This window comes from Lactuca virosa, chromosome 6 (genome assembly GCF_052849685.1).
Source record: "Lactuca virosa cultivar CGN04683 chromosome 6, Lactuca_virosa_CGN04683_v6, whole genome shotgun sequence".
Lineage (NCBI taxonomy): Eukaryota > Viridiplantae > Streptophyta > Magnoliopsida > Asterales > Asteraceae > Lactuca > Lactuca virosa.
In genome coordinates, this window is record NC_136431.1 from 71,381,059 (window position 1) to 71,402,355 (window position 21,297).

The 21,297-nt window shown below is 35.0% G+C and overlaps 3 protein-coding genes across 3 annotated transcripts; 1 reads left to right on the forward strand and 2 right to left on the reverse strand.

The window, feature by feature from the left end:
* Positions 1-883: 883 nt before the first annotated feature.
* On the reverse strand, positions 884-6,349 carry LOC145121623 (receptor-like protein EIX2). Its single transcript, XM_079057342.1, has 4 exons — positions 6,196-6,349; positions 4,429-4,513; positions 3,171-3,362; positions 884-3,026 (listed from the first exon to the last, which is right to left on the reverse strand). The coding sequence occupies exons 1-4, from the start codon at positions 6,347-6,349 to the stop codon at positions 884-886; spliced, it is 2,574 nt and encodes an 857-aa protein (XP_078913468.1).
* Positions 6,350-6,890: 541 nt separating this feature from the next.
* Positions 6,891-8,797, reverse strand: PNSB2 (NDH-dependent cyclic electron flow 1). The gene is made up of 3 exons (XM_079057781.1): positions 8,326-8,797; positions 7,320-7,763; positions 6,891-7,221 (listed from the first exon to the last, which is right to left on the reverse strand). The coding sequence occupies exons 1-3, from the start codon at positions 8,746-8,748 to the stop codon at positions 7,027-7,029; spliced, it is 1,062 nt and encodes a 353-aa protein (XP_078913907.1). The 5' UTR covers positions 8,749-8,797; the 3' UTR covers positions 6,891-7,026.
* Positions 8,798-10,718: 1,921 nt separating this feature from the next.
* LOC145119113 (receptor-like protein EIX2) lies at positions 10,719-13,296 on the forward strand. Its single transcript, XM_079054743.1, has one exon. The coding sequence runs from the start codon at positions 10,831-10,833 to the stop codon at positions 12,976-12,978; it is 2,148 nt and encodes a 715-aa protein (XP_078910869.1). The 5' UTR covers positions 10,719-10,830; the 3' UTR covers positions 12,979-13,296.
* The last annotated feature ends 8,001 nt before the right edge of the window (positions 13,297-21,297 follow it).

Here is a 21,297-nt window from a genome sequence, read left to right on the forward strand (position 1 = left end):
TTACTTAGAATACGGACCAACAACATTACAAAATCCTCAAACCAGGACCAAAATTGAAAAAAATGAGCTATAATCAGGGACAAAAATGTAAATTACTCATAATCTTACGTTTCATATCTTCGGGCAGGTGTTAATATAGATGATCCAGTTTCAGAGGTGCTTAACAGTCAATAGGTATAGGTTTGGTCATGTGTTGTATTTGTATGGAAGCCAAGCCAATATGGGATGTTACATTCCCTAATGTTAAAAGAAAAGTAAATTGAAACAACTTTGTTTCTGAACATTTGTCACTCGACTCAGTTGATGATGCGCACACGTATGTTAAACACAAGAAATATCAATGTATTTTTATATCTTCCTATCACAACATTGTACTAAAAAATCTACCAAACAAAGTACAATGTTGTAATAAGAACAAACTAAAAGTATGATGTTGTACTAGAAAGAAATGGAAGTAGGATGCTATGACAGACAAATAAAGGCTAAAGGTTGGACAACTGATAAAGACAATAGTGCATTTCCGGAAGAAATGACCATATTTTTATTTAATTATAGTTTTATTTAAATTCAAAAATATTTTAATATATAAATGATTAATAATTACATATTTCATCTTTTTCAAATACTTCAAAAATTGTTTCATCTTTTTTGTGCACTTTAGATTTCCATCTGAGATTTTTATATCATACAACAGGGGGGAAATGGCCACCCATGGTGTTAGTGGCAAATTTATTGATATTGGGGACTTAAAACCCCTTGCCAAGTTACATTACATTACACAATGAAAAATATGAAGTGAAAATGTAAAACTTATATGACAAACTATTTTTGCAAATTCTCAATAAACACCACCACCTTTACATAAACCCAATCTTTTACATTATCATAAAACCGAAAAAAAAGCATGTCTCCCTTGTTGATTTAGAAGCAAAGCCCAACATGCTATCCAAAATCCAGTAGCAAAACCAGTTCCCCAACCAATATAAAACCATCTCTCAACTTCATCTATATCTTCCTCATCACCCTCACCTTTACCGATAAGAGGTGGTACTTCTGGTTCTTCATCTCCAGGACATTTTTTGGTAAGAGGAGGTCCACATAGACGTGAGTTTCCATTGTATCCTGAAGGTGGAAAGGACTGGAGTTGAGTGCTAGTTGGGATTCTCCCTGACAAATTATTAAATGACACGTCTAGGTCATTTAGTAAACTCATCTGAGACATGCTTGATGGTATCCTCCCTGAAAAACTGTTTCTAGATAAATCCAAAGTCAAAAGATTTTTCATCTCACCAATTTTCTGTGGAATCTCTCCAAATAGAGCGTTCTTTGACAAGTTCAAGGCAATCAAGTCATAAAGATTGGTAATTTCATTTGGGATTTGTCCTGTTAGATTGTTGCTTGACAAGTCAATGCTCTTCAACTGTTTCAGAGTGCTAAATAATTCGCGTTCTTGTCCTTGCCACTGAATCATTGCATGGTCAACATATGTCTCTTGTTCATATGTTGTATAAAGTTGTACATCTTGTGAAATTCCTTGTTGAACCATGCCTGTAAGATTACTCAAACATGAGGGAATAGTTCCATGGAGATTGTTCCTTGACATGTCTAGAATTTGAAGATTAGCTAACTCACATAACTCTAAAGGGATTGTTCCAGAGAAGTTGTTTGCTTTTAGGATAACAACATACAACTCTGAGAATCTTTCCCCAATCCAGACAGGCACATTACCAGAAAACTTATTGGCCCTTAAATTCAACGACTTTAAGCTCGTGCAATTTTTTAAAGACAAAGGCAATTCTCCAGAGAAGTTGTTCTTGTATAAATACAACATCTTGAGTTGTATCAAAGATCCAATAGAGGGAGGAAGGCTTCCAAAGAGATTGTTGTGTCCGAGATTAAGAACTCTTAGGTGTTTGAAATTCCACAAACAGTTAGGGAGTCGTCCGATTAATGAGTTATGAGAGAGGTCAAGAAATGATAAGAACCCATCAACAATTTGGCATATAAAGGAGATCCCTCCAGAGAATTTGTTTCTGGAAAGGTTTAATGTTGATAAAGTAGAAGGAACATTTGGTATTGGACCATAAAATCTGTTGGAACTCAAATCTATCACTGAACTCTGGGCAAAATTTGATGATAAATCTGGTACTTTCCCGCTAATATTGTTGGAGGAGAGATTCAGATGTTGTAATTGAGAAGGCCACATGTCCCAAAACTCCAGAGGAATTGTGTCTGAAATTCCAGTATTGGAAAGATCAAGAAAGGTAAGATTCTTGAATGTCTGAATCCATTTGGGGAAGCGAGACCCTAGCAGCTTGCAAGAGGTCAGATCAATATACTTTACATAAGAAAGGTTTGAAAAGTGATATGTGGAAGGAACTCTAAGATTATTAAAAGACAAGTCAAGAGTTTGAAGCCTAGGTAGTTCCCACAGTTTCTCACTTATGCTTCCATTTAAATGATTATTAGATAGGTCCAAAGATGTTATGGATGAAAACTTTTGGATCTCACTGGATAATGACCCTGTAAATTGGTTTCTTGGAGCATACAACATTTTTAATGAAAGTGATGCGCATCCAGACAAGTTGTTGAGAAAATCAGGAAATTCAACCACTAAAGAGTTGTTGTCGAGACTCAAAGCTTCCAATCTACAGAGATTAATACCAAGATATTTGGGTATCCCATCTAACATGTTGCTAGAGAGATCAAGAACACGAAGCTTATTGGTGGTTAATGGGAACAACCAACGATACATGGATGAGGTGAGATTGTTGTTTCCAAGATAAAGGGATTCAATAGATGAAGAAGAGTTGAAAAATGAAGAAGAATATGGATACACAACATGTGAGAGCTCACATCCATCTAAACTTAAATATGAGAGTTTCCTAAGACTTAGAATTACATCTACCCAATGATTTTGTTTGGCTAGGGAAATCCCATCCATTTGAAGTTCCTCCAAACGATAGAGATGAGACAACCACTCTATGTTTTCAACTCCATACCTTCCAATGGATCCAAGGTAAAGCACCCGCAAATTGGTGAGGTTTCCAAACTCCTGAGGAATGGTTCCATAAAGAGAGTTATAGCGAATGTCAAGGTACCTTAATCGAGTTAAAGAACCAATGAAGGTGGGAATGATTCCATGAAAATAATTTCCAAAAAGATCAAGATGATTCAAGTAGGTTAAATTAAGCAATGAATGGCTTATCTCACCTACAAGACCATAGGAGTCAATATGAAGCCCTGTGACATGACCTGTTTTGTTGTTGCATGTGATTCCACTCCATTTACAGCAATCATGTTGGTCAATTCTCCATGTAGAGAGTGTTAGGAATTGAGACAGGGTACACGCAGCGGAAACACTATCACACACTCACAAACGAAACGAGAAAATAAAGCAATAAAGAACACAAGGATTTTACGTGGTTCGGATTCGGTGTAAATCCTACGTCCACGGGCTGCAACTAGAGAATTTTATTAAAACTCACAAGATTACAATTGGCTTGACACTCTACACTTGATGTTCTCTCAAGTTTTTGCACATAAAATATGCAAAACATACATGCATATATATAGGTATATTTGTGAGCCGCAATATGCACAAGATTGCCGCAAAGATTGAAAAATGCGTAGATTTTTCTTTAGCCGTCCATTGATTATTCCACCGAAAGTTCGCGTCCAATTCAAATGTTCAATTGTTGCGTTCACATTAGAGATAGTGACAATAAATATTAAACAATTGATTCCACCGTCCATTCAACAATTCAATTGTTTTAATTTCCAAGTTTCATTTATGGCCCTTGAACTCTTAGGAACTTGTCAATTTGTTCATGACTCCATAAATCTTAACAATCTCCCACTTGGAGACTTGAACAAATTAGTCTTTCTCCGCCATCCAACTCTCAATTACTCCAGTAATCTTAAAAAACAACCAAGTCCTTCAAGCTTCCAGTTCCAAAGAACAAGCTAAAACTTAGTCTGATTTCTCTAGTTGCAGCCGCCCCTCATCATCAATTTCTAGAAGGGCCAGTTGAAGCTCCCACTAGCTCCAACTCAGCCGTGGCTAATCCCGCCACCAACTCATCCTCTGTCTCAACCGGTTTGGACACTCCACCAGATCCAGAGATACACCGAGGACCACTAACACTCTCCCAACTTTGCAAACATTCAACAGGAGAGAATTTTTCAGTCTTAGTCTTCAAAACCCAACGGCTCTTTGTAACTGTACCCGGAACACGCCCCGTGTTCCCACTGTCACAGAATCTCCTGACTGGTTTAGACTTTCCGACTCGTTCAGCTAACATCCCCTTGGCTCCAGAATTCATGTTTGCAAAATGAACTCTCTTAGCCGTAGATTTAGCGAACCAGATTTTGTCTTGCTTAACAGGGACAGTCATACTTCCCTCAGCAGGTACCTCAACCATATACAATGACCCACACTTCATACCACGAGCAATCACCAGATCACCATTGACCACCCTCCATTTACCACTACCAAACCTTACTTCCAGTCCTTGTTTATCCAGCTGACCAACAGAAATCAATTTCTTCTTCAGCTCCGGAATCACCCTGACATCCTTCAGGCTCCATGTAGTTCCTAATGAAGTAACCAAATCAATATCTCCCATGCCCGTTACCTGAAGCATCTCGTCATTTGCCAAACGTACCTTTCCAAAATCTCCTTCTTTCAAATTCACCATCGTTTCCCCGTTGTCCATGGCGTGAAACGAAGCCCCTGAATCCATGACCCAAGAGTCTACAGAACTTTCCATACTGAGTATCAATGCATCATCCTCAGACACACTCTCAGCACCGGTAATGTTCAATTCTTTCTTTGGACATTGACTCTTAGCATGTCCCACTTCTTGACAGTTCCAACACTTCACATTCTTCTTAGTTCTAGATGAACTTCTTCCCCGACTCCCACTGCTTCCACTATTCCTGCTATTCCCTCTACCTCTTCCGATATTTAATAAATCAGAAGAGGAAGATCCACCTTGATTCTTGCGTCTGATATCTTCGCCAAGAACCAAATCTCTAACCCCTTCAAAAGTCATACCACTGGTCCCCACGGAACTCGTAACAACAGTAACTGTTCCGGACCAGCTATCAGGTAGAGAAGCTAGTAGCAGCGAAGCTTGAGTCTCATTATCAAATTTAATTCCCACAGATGATAATCTGGACAGAATTGAATTTAGATTATTAATGTGAACTGTAACTGAGCCTTCCTCATTCATCCTTGTAGTGAACAACTCCTTCATCAAGAACACCTTGTTAGCCGCCGATGGTTTCTCATACATTTTTGACAGAGCCTCCATCATACCACGCGCCGTGGTTTCATTCATGATGTTGAAAGCAACGCTCTTCGTCAATGACAATGTAATAACCGCCTTGGCTTTCTTGTCCTTTGAGTTCCACGCATCTTCAGCAGCTTTTTCCATTTTCTCCGGTTTGTCTCCGAGTACCATGTCCAAGTCTTTCTGACATAGTAATGCTTCTAATTGCATTTTCCACCAGCTAAAATCAGAACCGTTGAACTTTTCGATTACCACCTTGTCTTCAGCCATTATGACAAACAAGATACAAATCAGGTACACTCGTGCGTGATAAAAAAACGATCGTACCCTCCAAACCTCGCTAACCAGGCTCCGATACCAGTTGTTAGGAATTGAGATAGGGTACACGCAGCGGAAACACTATCACACACTCACAAACGAAACGAGAAAATAAAGCAATAAAGAACACAAGGATTTTACGTGGTTCGGATTCGGTGTAAATCCTACGTCCACGGGCTGCAACTAGAGAATTTTATTAAAACTCACAAGATTACAATTGGCTTGACACTCTACACTTGATGTTCTCTCAAGTTTTTGCACACAAAATATGCAAAACATACATGCATATATATAGGTATATTTGTGAGCCGCAATATGCACAAGATTGCCGCAAAGATTGAAAAATGCGTAGATTTTTCTTTAGCCGTCCATTGATTATTCCACCGAAAGTTCGCGTCCAATTCAAATGTTCAATTGTTGCGTTCACATTAGAGATAGTGACAATAAATATTAAACAATTGATTCCACGGTCCATTCAACAATTCAATTGTTTTAATTTCCAAGTTTCATTTATGGCCCTTGAACTCTTAGGAACTTGTCAATTTGTTCATGACTCCATAAATCTTAACAGAGAGATGACCATTGGGGTCTTGAAGGGGAGCTTTGAAAAGAAGGAGAGCATCTCTCTCATTATCCAAACACTTTTCCATATCATCTCCTCCTAATTGGCTGGTAGTTGTAGTCACAAGGAGTAGCAAGAGAAGTGAGGGAATTATAAAAACACATGGATTCATAATGTAAATGCAAATCTTGTTGATTATTGGATTGTATTGATCATGGGTTTATGCAGTCTCTACTGTGAAGAAGAATGATTCTTCAAATAAGTGGCTTGCTTGTGTGGAGTAATACAATACTTAATTTCCAGGAAATTGAAACCAAACTATAAGACAAACTAAATAAGACACTCAAGTCGTGGCAATTTGTATTTTTATTATAGATGTCTTTTCCCATCTTGTGATATTTTAGAATTTATATTTAATATATACATGTTTTCTCATCTTGTGACGTTTTCGGTCCTCAATTGATGAGATATAAATCCCAAATGACAAACTAATGAAATCATTTACAAATCTCCCCATGAATAACGTGAAACCATATTATTTGGCACTATGGAATGAACTCTTCTCATTTAGATTAACTAAATGGTGAACTTACATGAATGAAGCCAAGTTTATCCATTTGGTACTAATCCACGTTCTCTTTGATTGTGGTTAAATATTTAGCTGAGTTTTCCATATTACCCCTTCTTATAAAACGACTTAAGTTTTCACCAAGTGCATCCAAAACAAATAATTTATTTCAAAATTTTGTACGGTGCATCTACATAAACAAAAGCAAAGGAAGGATTGTAACATATATTTTTCGTTTTAATTTATATAGGATAAATATAGTTATATAAAATATTATATAATTACAAATTATCATGTTCGATCACTTGCGCCCCTCTCCACTCTTCACCCGGTTCAATGGTGATTGGAGCCAACATCGTTGCAGGACCTGTACAAATAAAATACTCCTCTCCATATTTCTCTGATAATGATCCCGGACTTGATACGTAAATTTCTTCAAACCCCATTCTTACCACCCTGAAGAACAATTCTCTTCCCTAAAAATACAAGTAACGATTTATATCATTTTTAAAATTCATATAAACTTAACAAAATCAAAAAAATTGAATTTAGTCTTAAATATATCAAAGATTACCTGATCAATGGTCTCGTATTTTGATGGAGGAGTGTTGTAGAACTCTTTTAATCTCTCCTCAAGTGGAGCTCCATAAACTCTACTAACTTTATGTTTCAAAATTGTGAGTGGCAAATCTTGCACGCTCCAAATTCCTCCTTTCTTCTCAGGCTCCCACCCAAGGGAAAACCAGGCTGGATCTTCTGGTTTTACTGCTTCGGATGGAGAGAGAATCTCAAACTGAGAAGTTAAAGGAGGCTGCGTGCAATATTTGCAACCTTGGAGGCCTTGAATGGCAGTTCCTCCTCTATTTTTAGACTTTAGATGGCTAAGTATAGCGGTTTTTAGGTCAACTGGTTTTCGGCCATTATTTTTTATTATAACTGCGGTTGCCATGCTTAGGGCATAGAGGGAGATAACATAGGTTATGTCAAGAGTTCCACTTGTGGTACAACTCAACTCCATCTGTAAAAATGAAAGTGAAACTGATAAATACGTTATTCTGGCTCATTAAATAAAATATCAATCATGTAATTATATTTGTGTAGTTTTTATGAAATACATCATTTTTTTTAAAAAACTTTGGTTACATTAATTGACATAATTGATCGTTTTAGACAATTTAAGGTATGTTTGGCAAAAATTGCTGATAGTAGAAACTGAAGTTTTTATTTATATATAAATGTTTGAAAAAAATTATAAGCTTTTGAAATATATAAAATTACGGCTAACTAGATGGCTAACTAGATGTTATAAAAAAGAAAAGAAAAAAAAAAAGTTAAATAGGAGTCTTGGTCTCTTGACTCTTGGACCATAAATTATAGTAGCATTATCCACCTATATATACTTCATTTAACAAATAACTAAATAATCTTATTTTTCATCAATATTATCGTGTTCAAAAATAAAAAGTATTTAAATTATGATTTAAGGTGTTAAATGCGTAACATTATCCAGAAGACAATAATTTACGTTTTAAAAATTTAAAACACAATAAAAAGGTGATGGAACGAAAGAGGAACAATACCTGAAGAGCATCAATGGAGTCGGAATCAGCATCCTTAACGATCCATTCCGATAAATCAACACTTTTAGATTTCGAAGCATCACCAGCTGTATTAATCACTAAACCGATTCCGCCTTTTGCAGCAGAAGTAGTATATAAAACCTCTTCGAATCCATCATTATCTTTCCAGTTTACTTTAGGCTTGTAAGAAGTGACATGAGCATTGTTCAATTGAAGCTTCAACGAACTGCCATTTCTGACTGTCAGTTCTGCGATCTGAGTTCCGTCGAACTCTGAGAATTTGATGCCTTTGCGGCCGAATTTCTGATCAAGCGTCTCTGTAAATGTGGTAACGGAAGGGGTGGTTATGGTGGAAGCGGTTGATTTTGGAATGAGTATGGTTGGTTTGGGAAGAGAGAGAGATAGAAGAGAAGCTGCAGCCATTTGAATTAAGACGATAAAGTGAATCCTATTTTTGCTTCTATTCCTCTTTGTTGGTATCTTCTTGCTAATTTTCTTTTTGTACCCTTCAAGTATTGAAATTCAACAAACTACAAATCTACAGCCATAAAGAGTGACGTCATGTTAGAAGTCAAGCAATGGATTTTTGGACCTTTATATATATATATATATATATATATATATATATATATATATATATATATATATATATATATATATATATATATATATATATACATACATGAATAACTTGAATCAAGATAACAAGTTGTAACAAAACATTTGTTTATGTTTTTGATGTTTAATTTATGATAATGAAATGTTACTATAAATAAACAAATAGTTCAAAACTGAATTTATCTTTAATCAATCTGAAATTTTACTTAAAAAAATAGATTAAATGTTCGATTAGTCTAACCTCTAGTTTAATGATAAGCTTAAAACTACACTCAAAGCATCTCCACGGGGCAAACATATACTATGATTTAACATTATTGTCACCTTATTGTTCTATTAATTTGACATTTAATAAAATAGCATTTATAAAACGATTAACATGTTCCAATAACTTTTTAATTAATTTAAAATATTAATTCGCATCTATTTAAAATGTTCTATAAAACATTCTCATTTAGTTAGCCATTTTTTAAATACATCATATTTACTGCGAAATATTTTACATAAATATTATCACTAGATATTAAAATATAAATGTTTCATAAATGATAAACTATAACAGAAATAATTAATTAGTTAAAGAAATAAAAAAATATATTTAAAGTAAAATAAAAATTAAAGGGTTAACATGAAATATGATTAAAGAAAAAGGATTAGATGTGTAAAACGCTCCACTCGATATATATTGAGTGGTCAATAAAAACAAACAAAAAAATTATACCCTCCAATGATAGTAAGTAGTGATAAGTGGTCAACTAAACAGTAAAAAGTTATAGAATAAGCTTTCATTGGAGATGTTTTTACATCAAACCTAAATTGCAATAAGTAAAAGAGTGGAACTGATATACATTTACACCGAAACAAACTATAAACCAATTAAAATTTTACATTATCTAAAATTAGGTTAAAAATAGTCCTAAATCAGTCATAAATTAGTTATTAAGTAATATAATACTTTTCTATTCCTAGTTAATTAAACTTTAAAAATAATATATACATATATAATATGACGGTTGAATTAAAAAAAAATTATATTTCTTACTGTTGAGGACAAACGAGAGAGGGAGAGAGAGAGAGAGAGAGAGAGAGAGAGAGAGAGAGAGGTGAAATGCCCAACTCAACCTCAGCGCAGTGTCTGGTTTGAGTACTCCTTGCAGCCTAAGCGATTAAGCGATTTTGCAGAGCTACTCTATTTTTCAAAATACAATACCCTAACAAGAGCATTTAACTTGTAATGTCACATAAAATGTTAATATTTTTCATGTTTTATCTTTTCTTGTCTTAAAACATACATAAATACTTCAAACGTATTTTATTTATATAATCAGGTAATAAAAAATAGCATACACTAGGTCAGGAAATAAAAAATTGCTAAAGTTGGATGCTATTATTGGAGTAACAAAGTTGGATTGCAAAATGCACCAAAAACAGCAAATTCAATGCTTCTAAGAGTATCAGAAGAAAGAATTAAATAAAATGCCTCAAGAGACCACATGGGAAAGAAGAGTATTTCTGGCATAAAATTAGAACCACCACCCCTGTATGCTAAAGCTGAATTGATTAAGAGCTTCACAGTAACTCATTCTTCCCAGATAATAATAATAATAATAATAATAATAATAATAATAATAATAAATTGCAAAATATCACAATTCACAACATAGGAAAGAGAAATATATAGTAAATACAAATTGCCAAGACTTTGTAAGTCTTTGAGTGTCTTATTTAGTTTGTCTTCTAGTTTGGTTTCAATTTCCTGGAAATTAAGTATTGTATTACTCCACACAAGCAAGCCACTTATTTGAAGAATCATTCTTCTTCACAGTAGAGACTGCATAAACCCATGATCAATACAATCCAATAATCAACAAGATTTGCATTTACATTATGAATCCATGTGTTTTTATAATTCCCTCACTTCTCTTGCTACTCCTTGTGACTACAACTACCAGCCAATTAGGAGGAGATGATATGAAAAAGTGTTTGGATAATGAGAGAGATGCTCTCCTTCTTTTCAAAGCTCCCCTTCAAGACCCCAATGGTCATCTCTCTACATGGAGAGTTGACCAACATGATTGCTGTAAATGGAGTGGAGTCACATGCAACAACCAAACAGGTCATGTCACATGGCTTCATCTTGACTCCTATGGTCTTGGAGGTGAGATAAGCCATTCGTTGCTTAACTTAACCTACTTGAATCATCTTGATCTTTCCAGAAATTCTTTTCACGGAACCATTCCCACCTTCATTGGTTCCTTGAGAGAATTAATCTTTCTTGATCTTTCCTATAACTCTCTTTATGGAACCATTCCTCCAGAGTTTGGAAACATCACCAACTTGCAACGCCTTTATCTTGGATCCATGGGAGGATTTAGAGTTGAAAATCTAGAGTGGTTGTCTCATCTCTATCGTTTGGAGGAACTTCAAATGGATGGGATTTCCCTAGCCAAACAAAATCATTGGGTAGATGTAATTCTAAGTCTTAGGAAACTCTCATATTTAAGTTTAGATGGATGTGAGCTCTCACATGTTGTGTATCCATATTCTTCTTCATTTTTCAACTCTTCTTCATCTATTGAATCCCTTTATCTTGGAAACAACAATCTCACCTCATCCATGTATCGTTGGTTGTTCCCATTAACCACCAATAAGCTTCGTGTTCTTGATCTCTCTAGCAACATGTTAGATGGGATACCCAAATATCTTGGTATTAATCTCTGTAGATTGGAAGCTTTGAGTCTCGACAACAACTCTTTAGTGGTTGAATTTCCTGATTTTCTCAACAACTTGTCTGGATGCGCATCACTTTCATTAAAAATGTTGTATGCTCCAAGAAACCAATTTACAGGGTCATTATCCAGTGAGATCCAAAAGTTTTCATCCATAACATCTTTGGACCTATCTAATAATCATTTAAATGGAAGCATAAGTGAGAAACTGTGGGAACTACCTAGGCTTCAAACTCTTGACTTGTCTTTTAATAATCTTAGAGTTCCTTCCACATATCACTTTTCAAACCTTTCTTATGTAAAGTATATTGATCTGACCTCTTGCAAGCTGCTAGGGTCTCGCTTCCCCAAATGGATTCAGACATTCAAGAATCTTACCTTTCTTGATCTTTCCAATACTGGAATTTCAGACACAATTCCTCTGGAGTTTTGGGACATGTGGCCTTCTCAATTACAACATCTGAATCTCTCCTCCAACAATATTAGCGGGAAAGTACCAGATTTATCATCAAATTTTGCCCAGAGTTCAGTGATAGATTTGAGTTCCAACAGATTTTATGGTCCAATACCAAATGTTCCTTCTGCTTTATCAACATTAAACCTTTCCAGAAACAAATTCTCTGGAGGGATCTCCTTTATATGCCAAATTGTTGATGGGTTCTTATCATTTCTTGACCTCTCTCATAACTCATTAATCGGACGACTCCCTAACTGTTTGTGGAATTTCAAACACCTAAGAGTTCTTAATCTCGGACACAACAATCTCTTTGGAAGCCTTCCTCCCTCTATTGGATCTTTGATACAACTCAAGATGTTGTATTTATACAAGAACAACTTCTCTGGAGAATTGCCTTTGTCTTTAAAAAATTGCACGAGCTTAAAGTCGTTGAATTTAGGGGCCAATAAGTTTTCTGGTAATGTGCCTGTCTGGATTGGGGAAAGATTCTCAGAGTTGTATGTTGTTATCCTAAAATCAAACAACTTCTCTGGAACAATCCCTTTAGAGTTATGTGAGTTAGCTAATCTTCAAATTCTAGACATGTCAAGGAACAATCTCCATGGAACTATTCCCTCATGTTTGAGTAATCTTACAGGCATGGTTCAACAAGGGTTTTCACAAGATGTACAATTTTATACAACATATGAACAAGAGACATATGTTGACCATGCAATGATTCAGTGGCAAGGAAATGAGCATGAATTCTTTAGCACTCTGAAACAGTTGAAGAGCATTGACCTGTCAAGTAACAATCTAACAGGACAAATCCCAAATGAAATTACCAATCTTTATGACTTGATTGCCTAGAGATTCCACAGAAAATTGGTGAGATGTAAAATCTTTTGACTGGTTTTGCTACTGGATTTTGGATAGCATGTTGGGCTTTGCTTCTAAATCAACAAGGGAGACATGCTTTTTTTCGGTTTTATGATAATGTAAAAGATTGGGTTTATGTAAAGGTGGTGGTGTTCATTCAGAATTTGCAAAACTAGTTTGTCATATAAGTTTTATTTTTTCACTTGTTATTTTTCATTGTGTAATGTAATGTAACATGGCAAGGGGTTTTAAGTCCCCAGTATCAATAAATTTGCCACTAACACCATGGGTGGCCTTTTTCCCTGTGTTATATAAGATAAGACATCCCAGATGGAAATTAGAGGTGATCAAAAAAGATGAAACAATTTTTGAAGTATTTGAAAAAGATGAAATATTTAATTATTAATTATTTATATATTTAAATATTTTTGAATTTTAATAAAACTATAATTAAATAAAGATATAGTCATTTCTTGGGGAAATGCACTATTGTCTTTATCAATATCATGCCTGTGCGCATCATCAACTGAATCGAGTGACAGATGTTGAGAAACAAAGTTGTTTCAATTCACTTTTCTTTTAAACATCAGGGAATGTAACATCCCATATTGGCTTGGGCTTGGCTTCCATACAAATACAACACATGACCAAACCTCCACCTATTTACTGTTAAAACACCTTTGAAACTAGATCATCTATATTAACACCTACCCGAAGAAATGAAACATAAGATTATGATTTTTTGCATTTTTTATCCCAAAAGCATTTTTGTTTCAATTTTGGTCCTTATTTGAGGCTTTTATAACGTTTTTGGTCACCATTCCTAGTAAAATGACGATTTTGGTCCCTGATTATAGCCGGTTTTTGCAATATTGATCCCAAAAGTATAGTCATTTTACTTGGAACAGGACCAAAACATTACAAAAACCTCAAATATGGATAGATATTGAAGGAGAAAACTTTCTGGTACTAAAATCTATAAATCAGCTATAATCAGGTACCATAAATGGAAATTTCTCTTAAAATCATAAAGAATACGATTAAATTAGTTTAGCTGACCTTTCTTAGAATCATGCTATTAGATCGAAAGTTTGCTGTTTCTCCACCTCTTTCAATTCCTTTTTAAGATATTTTGTTATTTAAAAACTTTTCTAGTTAAGAATCATTGAAGCAAATACCTTTGCATCATCATCTGGATTGTTTTTTTATATGCAAGCCATGAATCTGTCACCTAACAAGTTAAAAGATGGTCAGAATGAAAATATTGTAAATGTATGAAATAAGGAATAATCATTTTACTTACTGTAAATCCAACCTAGCTAATGGAGGCAATGTTTTAGGATAATCTTACATCATACATTCTAACCTGGTAGACAATTTGAATGCATTTTTTTTGAATCCTTGTATCTATAAATCCAAAATGTAGAGATGATTCCATAAAGAAAGAAGCTAGGTAGAGTCAATTTACATGGGACAGAGACCAAAAACATTATGAAACCCTGCAAGAGGGAGCAAAACTGAAAAAGAAAATACTTTTTGGACCTAAACCAAAAAAGCTGCAAACCAAAGGGACCAATTTTGTAATTTAGTCTTGAAGCAACAGTCAAAATGGGTTTGAGTCAAATATGACAATTTTTAGTCAAGTGGTTTGACAAATTTTTGACAATCGCTATTATAAATACACCTTCATTTTGGAATAAGAAGGGTTTTTTATCTGTATTGAAGTTTGCTAAAGTACTATAACGATTTAAGAACTATTCAGAAGTAGAAAACATCGTGAACTCAGGTCAAATTTCCTTACAAAATTCGATAAATTCAGTGCAACAGTAATGGATCTAATTAGAGCCTCAATGTATGATCTAACAATAGGAAATGCACAAATCCCATCTACAGCAACATATTTGCAAGCTCTATTGATAATGCAAAAACAAATTCATGAAATGAAATGATAGCGTAAAAGCACATCAACAAACAGAACTGTGAACACACCTGGTCCAGGGAGAAAATTGAAACAGAATTGTGTACACACCTGGCCTTGAGAGAAAATTGAAAGGTTTTTTTTTGGAGATTTGGAGGAGATGTGGAGAGGTTATTGATTTGAACATTGGCTGGTTTATTAATGGCGTTATCTACAGCTGAAGAAGCCATGAAATCTATAAGCAATAGAACTCGATTCTGATAGGCTTTAAGGGGGTGTTTGGCTTGTTTCGAGGCAAAATCCTTTTTGAAAAACATAAAAGGAAAGATGTTTGGTAAAAAAATTTTAAAAACTATGTTTTGGATTTTTATACAAGAAAACTGATTTTTTGGAAAAGTTAGAAAAACCTAATTTTTTGTAACTTTTCCAAAAATGATTTTTGTCTCTCAAAAAGACAAGTCAAACACCCCCTAAGTTTTTAACATCGGGTGGTAACTGCAATCAGATGGGCGAACACGATGACTTAAAACCGAATGGTTCTGAATTTATACTCTGGTAAATACTTGTTTCCAGAGTGATAATTCTAATATTCAAAGAAATTGTTCATTTATGTTGTACGTTATGAAATAATTATTGTACATTGTGTATCATTTTTGGTCAAAACCAAATTCATTAATTTTGGTTTTTGATTTTTAGAATATATTGAATTCGGTTTCTTAATAGGTTCGAGATCTCAAATTTTGGGTCCGTTTCTCTAGGTTTTATGTTTAAACTCATGAGTTTTGGGTTTTAACATATTTTTCAGCAAATATAAACAAAGTAAATCAAATTCATTTCTACTGTTCTATAGTTTAAAATCAATTAAAAACACCAAAATCAACTAAATAGTTCATGGAAGTATTAAAAGGTTATTGACATAGTTGTCCATGTGACTACTTTTTATGCATTAATGCCCTATTATTTGGAAAGATTTATTTAATTTTTCCATTTTACCTTCTAAGCACGTCACCCGCCTATTAAGTTTTGCAAGTTTTGGCGGTGTTTTGTCCCTATGACAATTTTTGATGCGATAATGAGAAGATTTGTTCATTTTTGTTATTTTACCTTCTAAGTAGGCCACCCATGTTGGGTTTTGAGGATCTTAGCCACAAAGGCACATACAGTGGAAACATGAAATTACAGAAAAACAATAACTCATGATCCAAAAGTCGGATCCATGTTCAACCAGTTAATGCAACAAAATAATTAACTATAAAGAGGGAAAGAGAACACGTACATTTGTAGCCTCTGATTTATTCTTTCTCGTCAGTTGAGCGAATGGATTAGAACCCAAAGAATGATTTCTCTGATGTAATCGTACCCAAGGAAGTCAAAACAACAATTTGGACACTTTTGGAATCAAACCACTAACAGAAACTGATTTTGTTCTTTAGGCGCATCGTAGCTATCAAGAAGCGTGTTGCACTCTTCGATTTTCTTCTGGGTTTAGAGAGAGGAGAGCATGGCTGCCAAATTTAAGAGGGTTTATTCACTTGGAATCACCATCATCTTTCAGCCAAAAACCCATCTACATATAGGGGAGGATTAAGTATCCTTATTAGAAAATAACTCTATTATCTAGTAATTATCTATATGACAAGTATTTATCCAAAAGATTTGAATTTTAAATCTTTACACTTTAGCCCATGATAATCTACAAGATTCAGTTAATTAATTGTATATTTAATTAATTAACAAACTAGATCCATATAATTCTCTTGTGTCATTAATTGCTCATTTATGTCCTTGCATATAACCCAAAGGGACTCTCTTATAATAGTAATAGTATCAATGTTGTGACTGTGGGAACTATTTCCAATAGTCTCCCATTTACACAAGTCATTCAACATTATTTGGTCCAACATTCACTAATAATAGACAGAGAGTGTGCAATTCTATACAACTATTGTACTTATTGCAACTTAGCAATAAAACAACTCTTAGACTAGTGATAACATATTCATTTACTATTCAAGATATCTATATAAACCTGAGTCATGGATAACATGTCAATCTCGGTGTTCAAGATTATGTTTCCCGGTTGAAATTTGTGATGATCATATTCGACTAACTGTTGATTAGATTAACCTAGTCTCAGCTTGGCCAAGCATCTAATTGGCAGTCACCAAATCTGTAACACTCGTTCCAGGTATCATCTAATTTTCCAAGTTTTAGGGTTTTATGCTAGGACTCGACGAGTTGGGGAGCTCCAACTCGTCGAGTGGAGATCATTTTATGAGGACGCGGGATTTAAATCCTACTCGACGACTCGGAAGGCCACGACTCGACGAGTATGCGTTGTAAAGGAAACCCCTAATTTTTAGGGTTTGCACCCTATATAAAGGACTTAATCTGCCTATTGTGGCCTCCCTTACCACTTCATTACCCAGAGAAGAAACCCTAGCCGTTCTTTGCTGCTTCCTTATGCTTGAGGGGCTAAGAGAGTGTTTTTGGTGCAACTTGTTGAAGAAGTTTGAAGGTTGAGAAGCATGGAACGGGAAGGAGCTTGTAGATCCAACATCTACATCGTTTGGGCTTCCATTTGAAGGTAACAAGCTGTTACCTTGGTCATTCTAGCATTAGATCCCCTTTTTCTTGGGTTTAAGGTCATTTTTAGTACATTTGTAGATTATTTCGGGTATTGGGCATGATCTGAAGTTGTAACTTCAGATCTGGACTCCTCTAAGTCCTTAGAGTTATAAAGTTACTGAAAACATCAAGATTTGGCCCTTCTCTTTGGTTTAAACCCCTCCCTTAGCTTGGTTTTGGCATTAAGAGCTTGCATGCACGTAAAGTTTGCAACTTTACGTGGAAACCATGCCCTAGGAGGCTAGATCTGCATTTTGGAGCTTTGGGGTAGCTTAAAAATGTCTGAACACAAAAAGGACTGAAGGGATTCGTCGAGTTCCTTAGCCAACTTGACGAGTCGGGTAAGGTTTACCCGTTTTCGAGATTCGGAGTGATTTCGGTGAAGGATTAGAGTTTGCGGTCTACATGAGTTTTCGGTCTTCTAGACATTTAGAAACTCGATGAGTTACTCGGGTAACTCAGCGATTTGATGAGTTACTCAGGTAACTCGGCAAGTTGCTGGATGCACTCGACGAGTTGGGGTCAACATGGACTGTTGACCTTGACTTTGACCAGGGTTGACTTTGAGGGTATTTATGGTATTTTGGGATTTTGACAAGTTAATCACATGATGATTATAGGCAGTTGAGTTGGAGCAGTGCGTGGGACTTATCTGATCTTATCTTGTCAGTTCAGCATTCACGAGAGGTGAATTTTCTCACTATACCAATGGGTCTAAGGCACCAAGGTCGGCCCATTTTATGATATGTGGATTTTTGTTTGATTATGTGTTATGTGAGTATGACACTTGTAGGGAAGACCATGGGGGAGCCCATGGTGCTTAGATGTAAGACTATGTGGGGGAGCCTATGACTTTTCAAGTAAAGACCACGGGAGGAGCCCATGACACTTGGATGTAAGACAATGTAGGGGAGCCCATGGCTTTCCAGCTAAAGACCATGGGGGGAGCCCATGACACTTAGGTGTAAGACCATGTGGGGGAGCCCATGACATCCTGGAGTAAGACCTTGGGAGGAGCCCACGGCATCCTTATATGTTTGTATGTATGGCTTGTATGGTTTATGTAGCTTTTATAGCTAATATGGATTATGTGATTATGTGGATTGTGTGGGGTATGCTCTGGGGAACTCACTAAGCATTAGCTTATAGTTTGTGGATTTGTTTCATGTACATCCTAGCCTAAGGGCAAGGGCAAGGCTTGATGACGCGGCATGCACTCTCTCTCCGACGTTTTTATGGGACACTCTGATGATTGGAATAATATTGTAATTGTTACGAATTTCAAAACATATTTACTTGAGATTTTATGGTTTATGGAAAATGTTTTTGACTATTTAAAAATGAAAATTTTCCTTCGAAAATTGGGTCGTTACAAAATCATCGAGGGGCCCAGAGATATCAACTTCCCTATTAAGGAAGAGTGACCAAATAAACTTTGACTATATATAGCTGCCCTATTCTTCATGGCGTATATGGTAAATCCCTATATAGTTGTCACTGTGAGTTATGAACAACGTTGGGGAAAACCAAGGCACATTAGATTGTAGGATAGAATCTCATGCATATTCGTTTGAAGAGTATGAGATATTTCTGTTGGATTAGGTGTCTAAGCCCATAACTATTCTTGGTATGTACTTGACCTGATTATGAGCATGGTCCTTTTGGGTTGCCTTCACTCATGTAACTTGATAATATGACAATAGGAGAGAGAGTGAAATTTATTATGTGAATAATAAATTCGTAGTCAAAATGTTTTTATTAATATATTACAAGATTAATATATTATTTGGAAATCATATTATTTAATTAGTATTGATCAGAAATTAATTTGGAATTAATTTAGTGATCAAAAGAGACTGATTAGATAATTAGGGACTGATATTGCAAATCACTGATAGTTGCAATTGGTCTGATGGATCACCTTGAAATAAGATTGGACAAATTATATTGGAAGCCCATAAAGAATTCGTCCAAGGTGTATTCTAGAAGTGGTCAATGGGCTGCTTAAGGCTTAACCAGTCATATTAGGGTTTCCACCTAAAACCCTAGCAGCCACAAGTATAAATAGACCCCATGACCAAGGGATTTTCGTCCAAGGGATAAAGAAACCCTAGAGTGGTAGAAATCTGCTCTCTCCTACTTTATCCTTTGCATTGAGTGTTTGTGACTCCATTAGAGGTGCAACACTTGGGGTACTAAGCTTTCAGAGGTCAAGGATATTCAAGGTGTTCTTGTTATTGCTACATAACAAGTAAGGTAAGATTCCAAACCCTTATGTACATATAAATTTCGTTCTTAGACATATTAGATTAGGGTTTATGCTTTGGAAGATTGTTTGCATGTGCAAAGTGAGGAAAACCTAGATCCAAAGCATTAGGGTTGCATGCACACCATAGGAATGATGTTATGCTCAAAACCCATCAGTGGTATAAGAGCCTAGGGTAGTTTTTCTGTTATATGATGCAAAAGTTAAGTTTTTCAAAGCTGGAAATTTTCGTTTTTCATAATTGAACCAGACTCACGACGTGAGCACAGTGCTCACGACCTGAGCTCAGTCTTACAGCAGGATTTCGAAAATTTTGCCCTAATTTGCCTTGGATAATTACCATAAATTGCTTTATTCAAATTGAAATCGGATTTTTTATTATGGTGATTGACATCCTAATCAAATTAATGGATAATTGTCAATTTAAGATAATTACTTGTTTTTATAAGCTAAAGATTGATTATTTGTAAATTGATTTGAATTATATTGTCTTGAAAAATTAGATTAGGTCAAATTATGTGATAAATATTATTTATATGATATTTAATTATTTTTCAAATTTGATCTAAAATATAATTTTGAAAAGTTTCAAAATTTGCCCTCAAGTTTTAGAATTTGAAATTTAATTAAAAGTTTTAATTTTAAAATATTAAATTCTTAAACCCTAGTAATTTGAAAAGTTTCAAAAGATCACCTCTTGGTTATGAAATTTAAAATTTTATTAAATAGCCTTATTTTGAAATCTTAAATTTAGAACCTTGATAATATTTTGAATGGTTCAAATTACACCCTTATGGTTTTATTAAATTAATTAAGTGTGTAATTAAAAGAGAGTTAATAAATCCATAATGTATTGGTTTATATTTAATTAAATTAAAAGTATAATTTATTAGATTAGACCATCTAGTATTTTAAAAGTATAAAATACACCCTTATACTATATAAAACTAAAAGTTTAATAAATTATATGTATAAGTAAAAGTTCAGTCTTACCGTTAGTATGCCTCATTCATGAAGCTGGTCTATAATGGGTGTTTAAGGAAGCGGCCTGTAAAATGACCGTCATTGGGTATCCACTCTTACCCACCGCACCCTTGAATAGTGGAGGGTCGTTAGCGGAACGGGTAGGATAGGACACAAACTTCCATTATAAGTATAATGAAATACGAAGTAACTAAACACTTTTATAAATTCCCAAATCTTAGTTACTTTAGGAAAAATGTGAATTTGGTGCCAATCAATGAAATTGCACATTGCACCTTGTTGGTCATTAGTGGAGCGTGTGTGGTTAACCGACATACTAATATGGGACCAATGAAGGATGGCAATGGGTAGCTCGTAGATTATCATAGATCAATGGAGCGTGTGTGGTTAACCGGCACATTGATTAGGTGGTAAACGTCTTCGAGAGTACCAAGCTAATTTGCATGGTCATTCACACCTTGTTTGTGATCCTCGACATCCCAGTCACAAACTTGAAGGGCATAATCGAGATTAA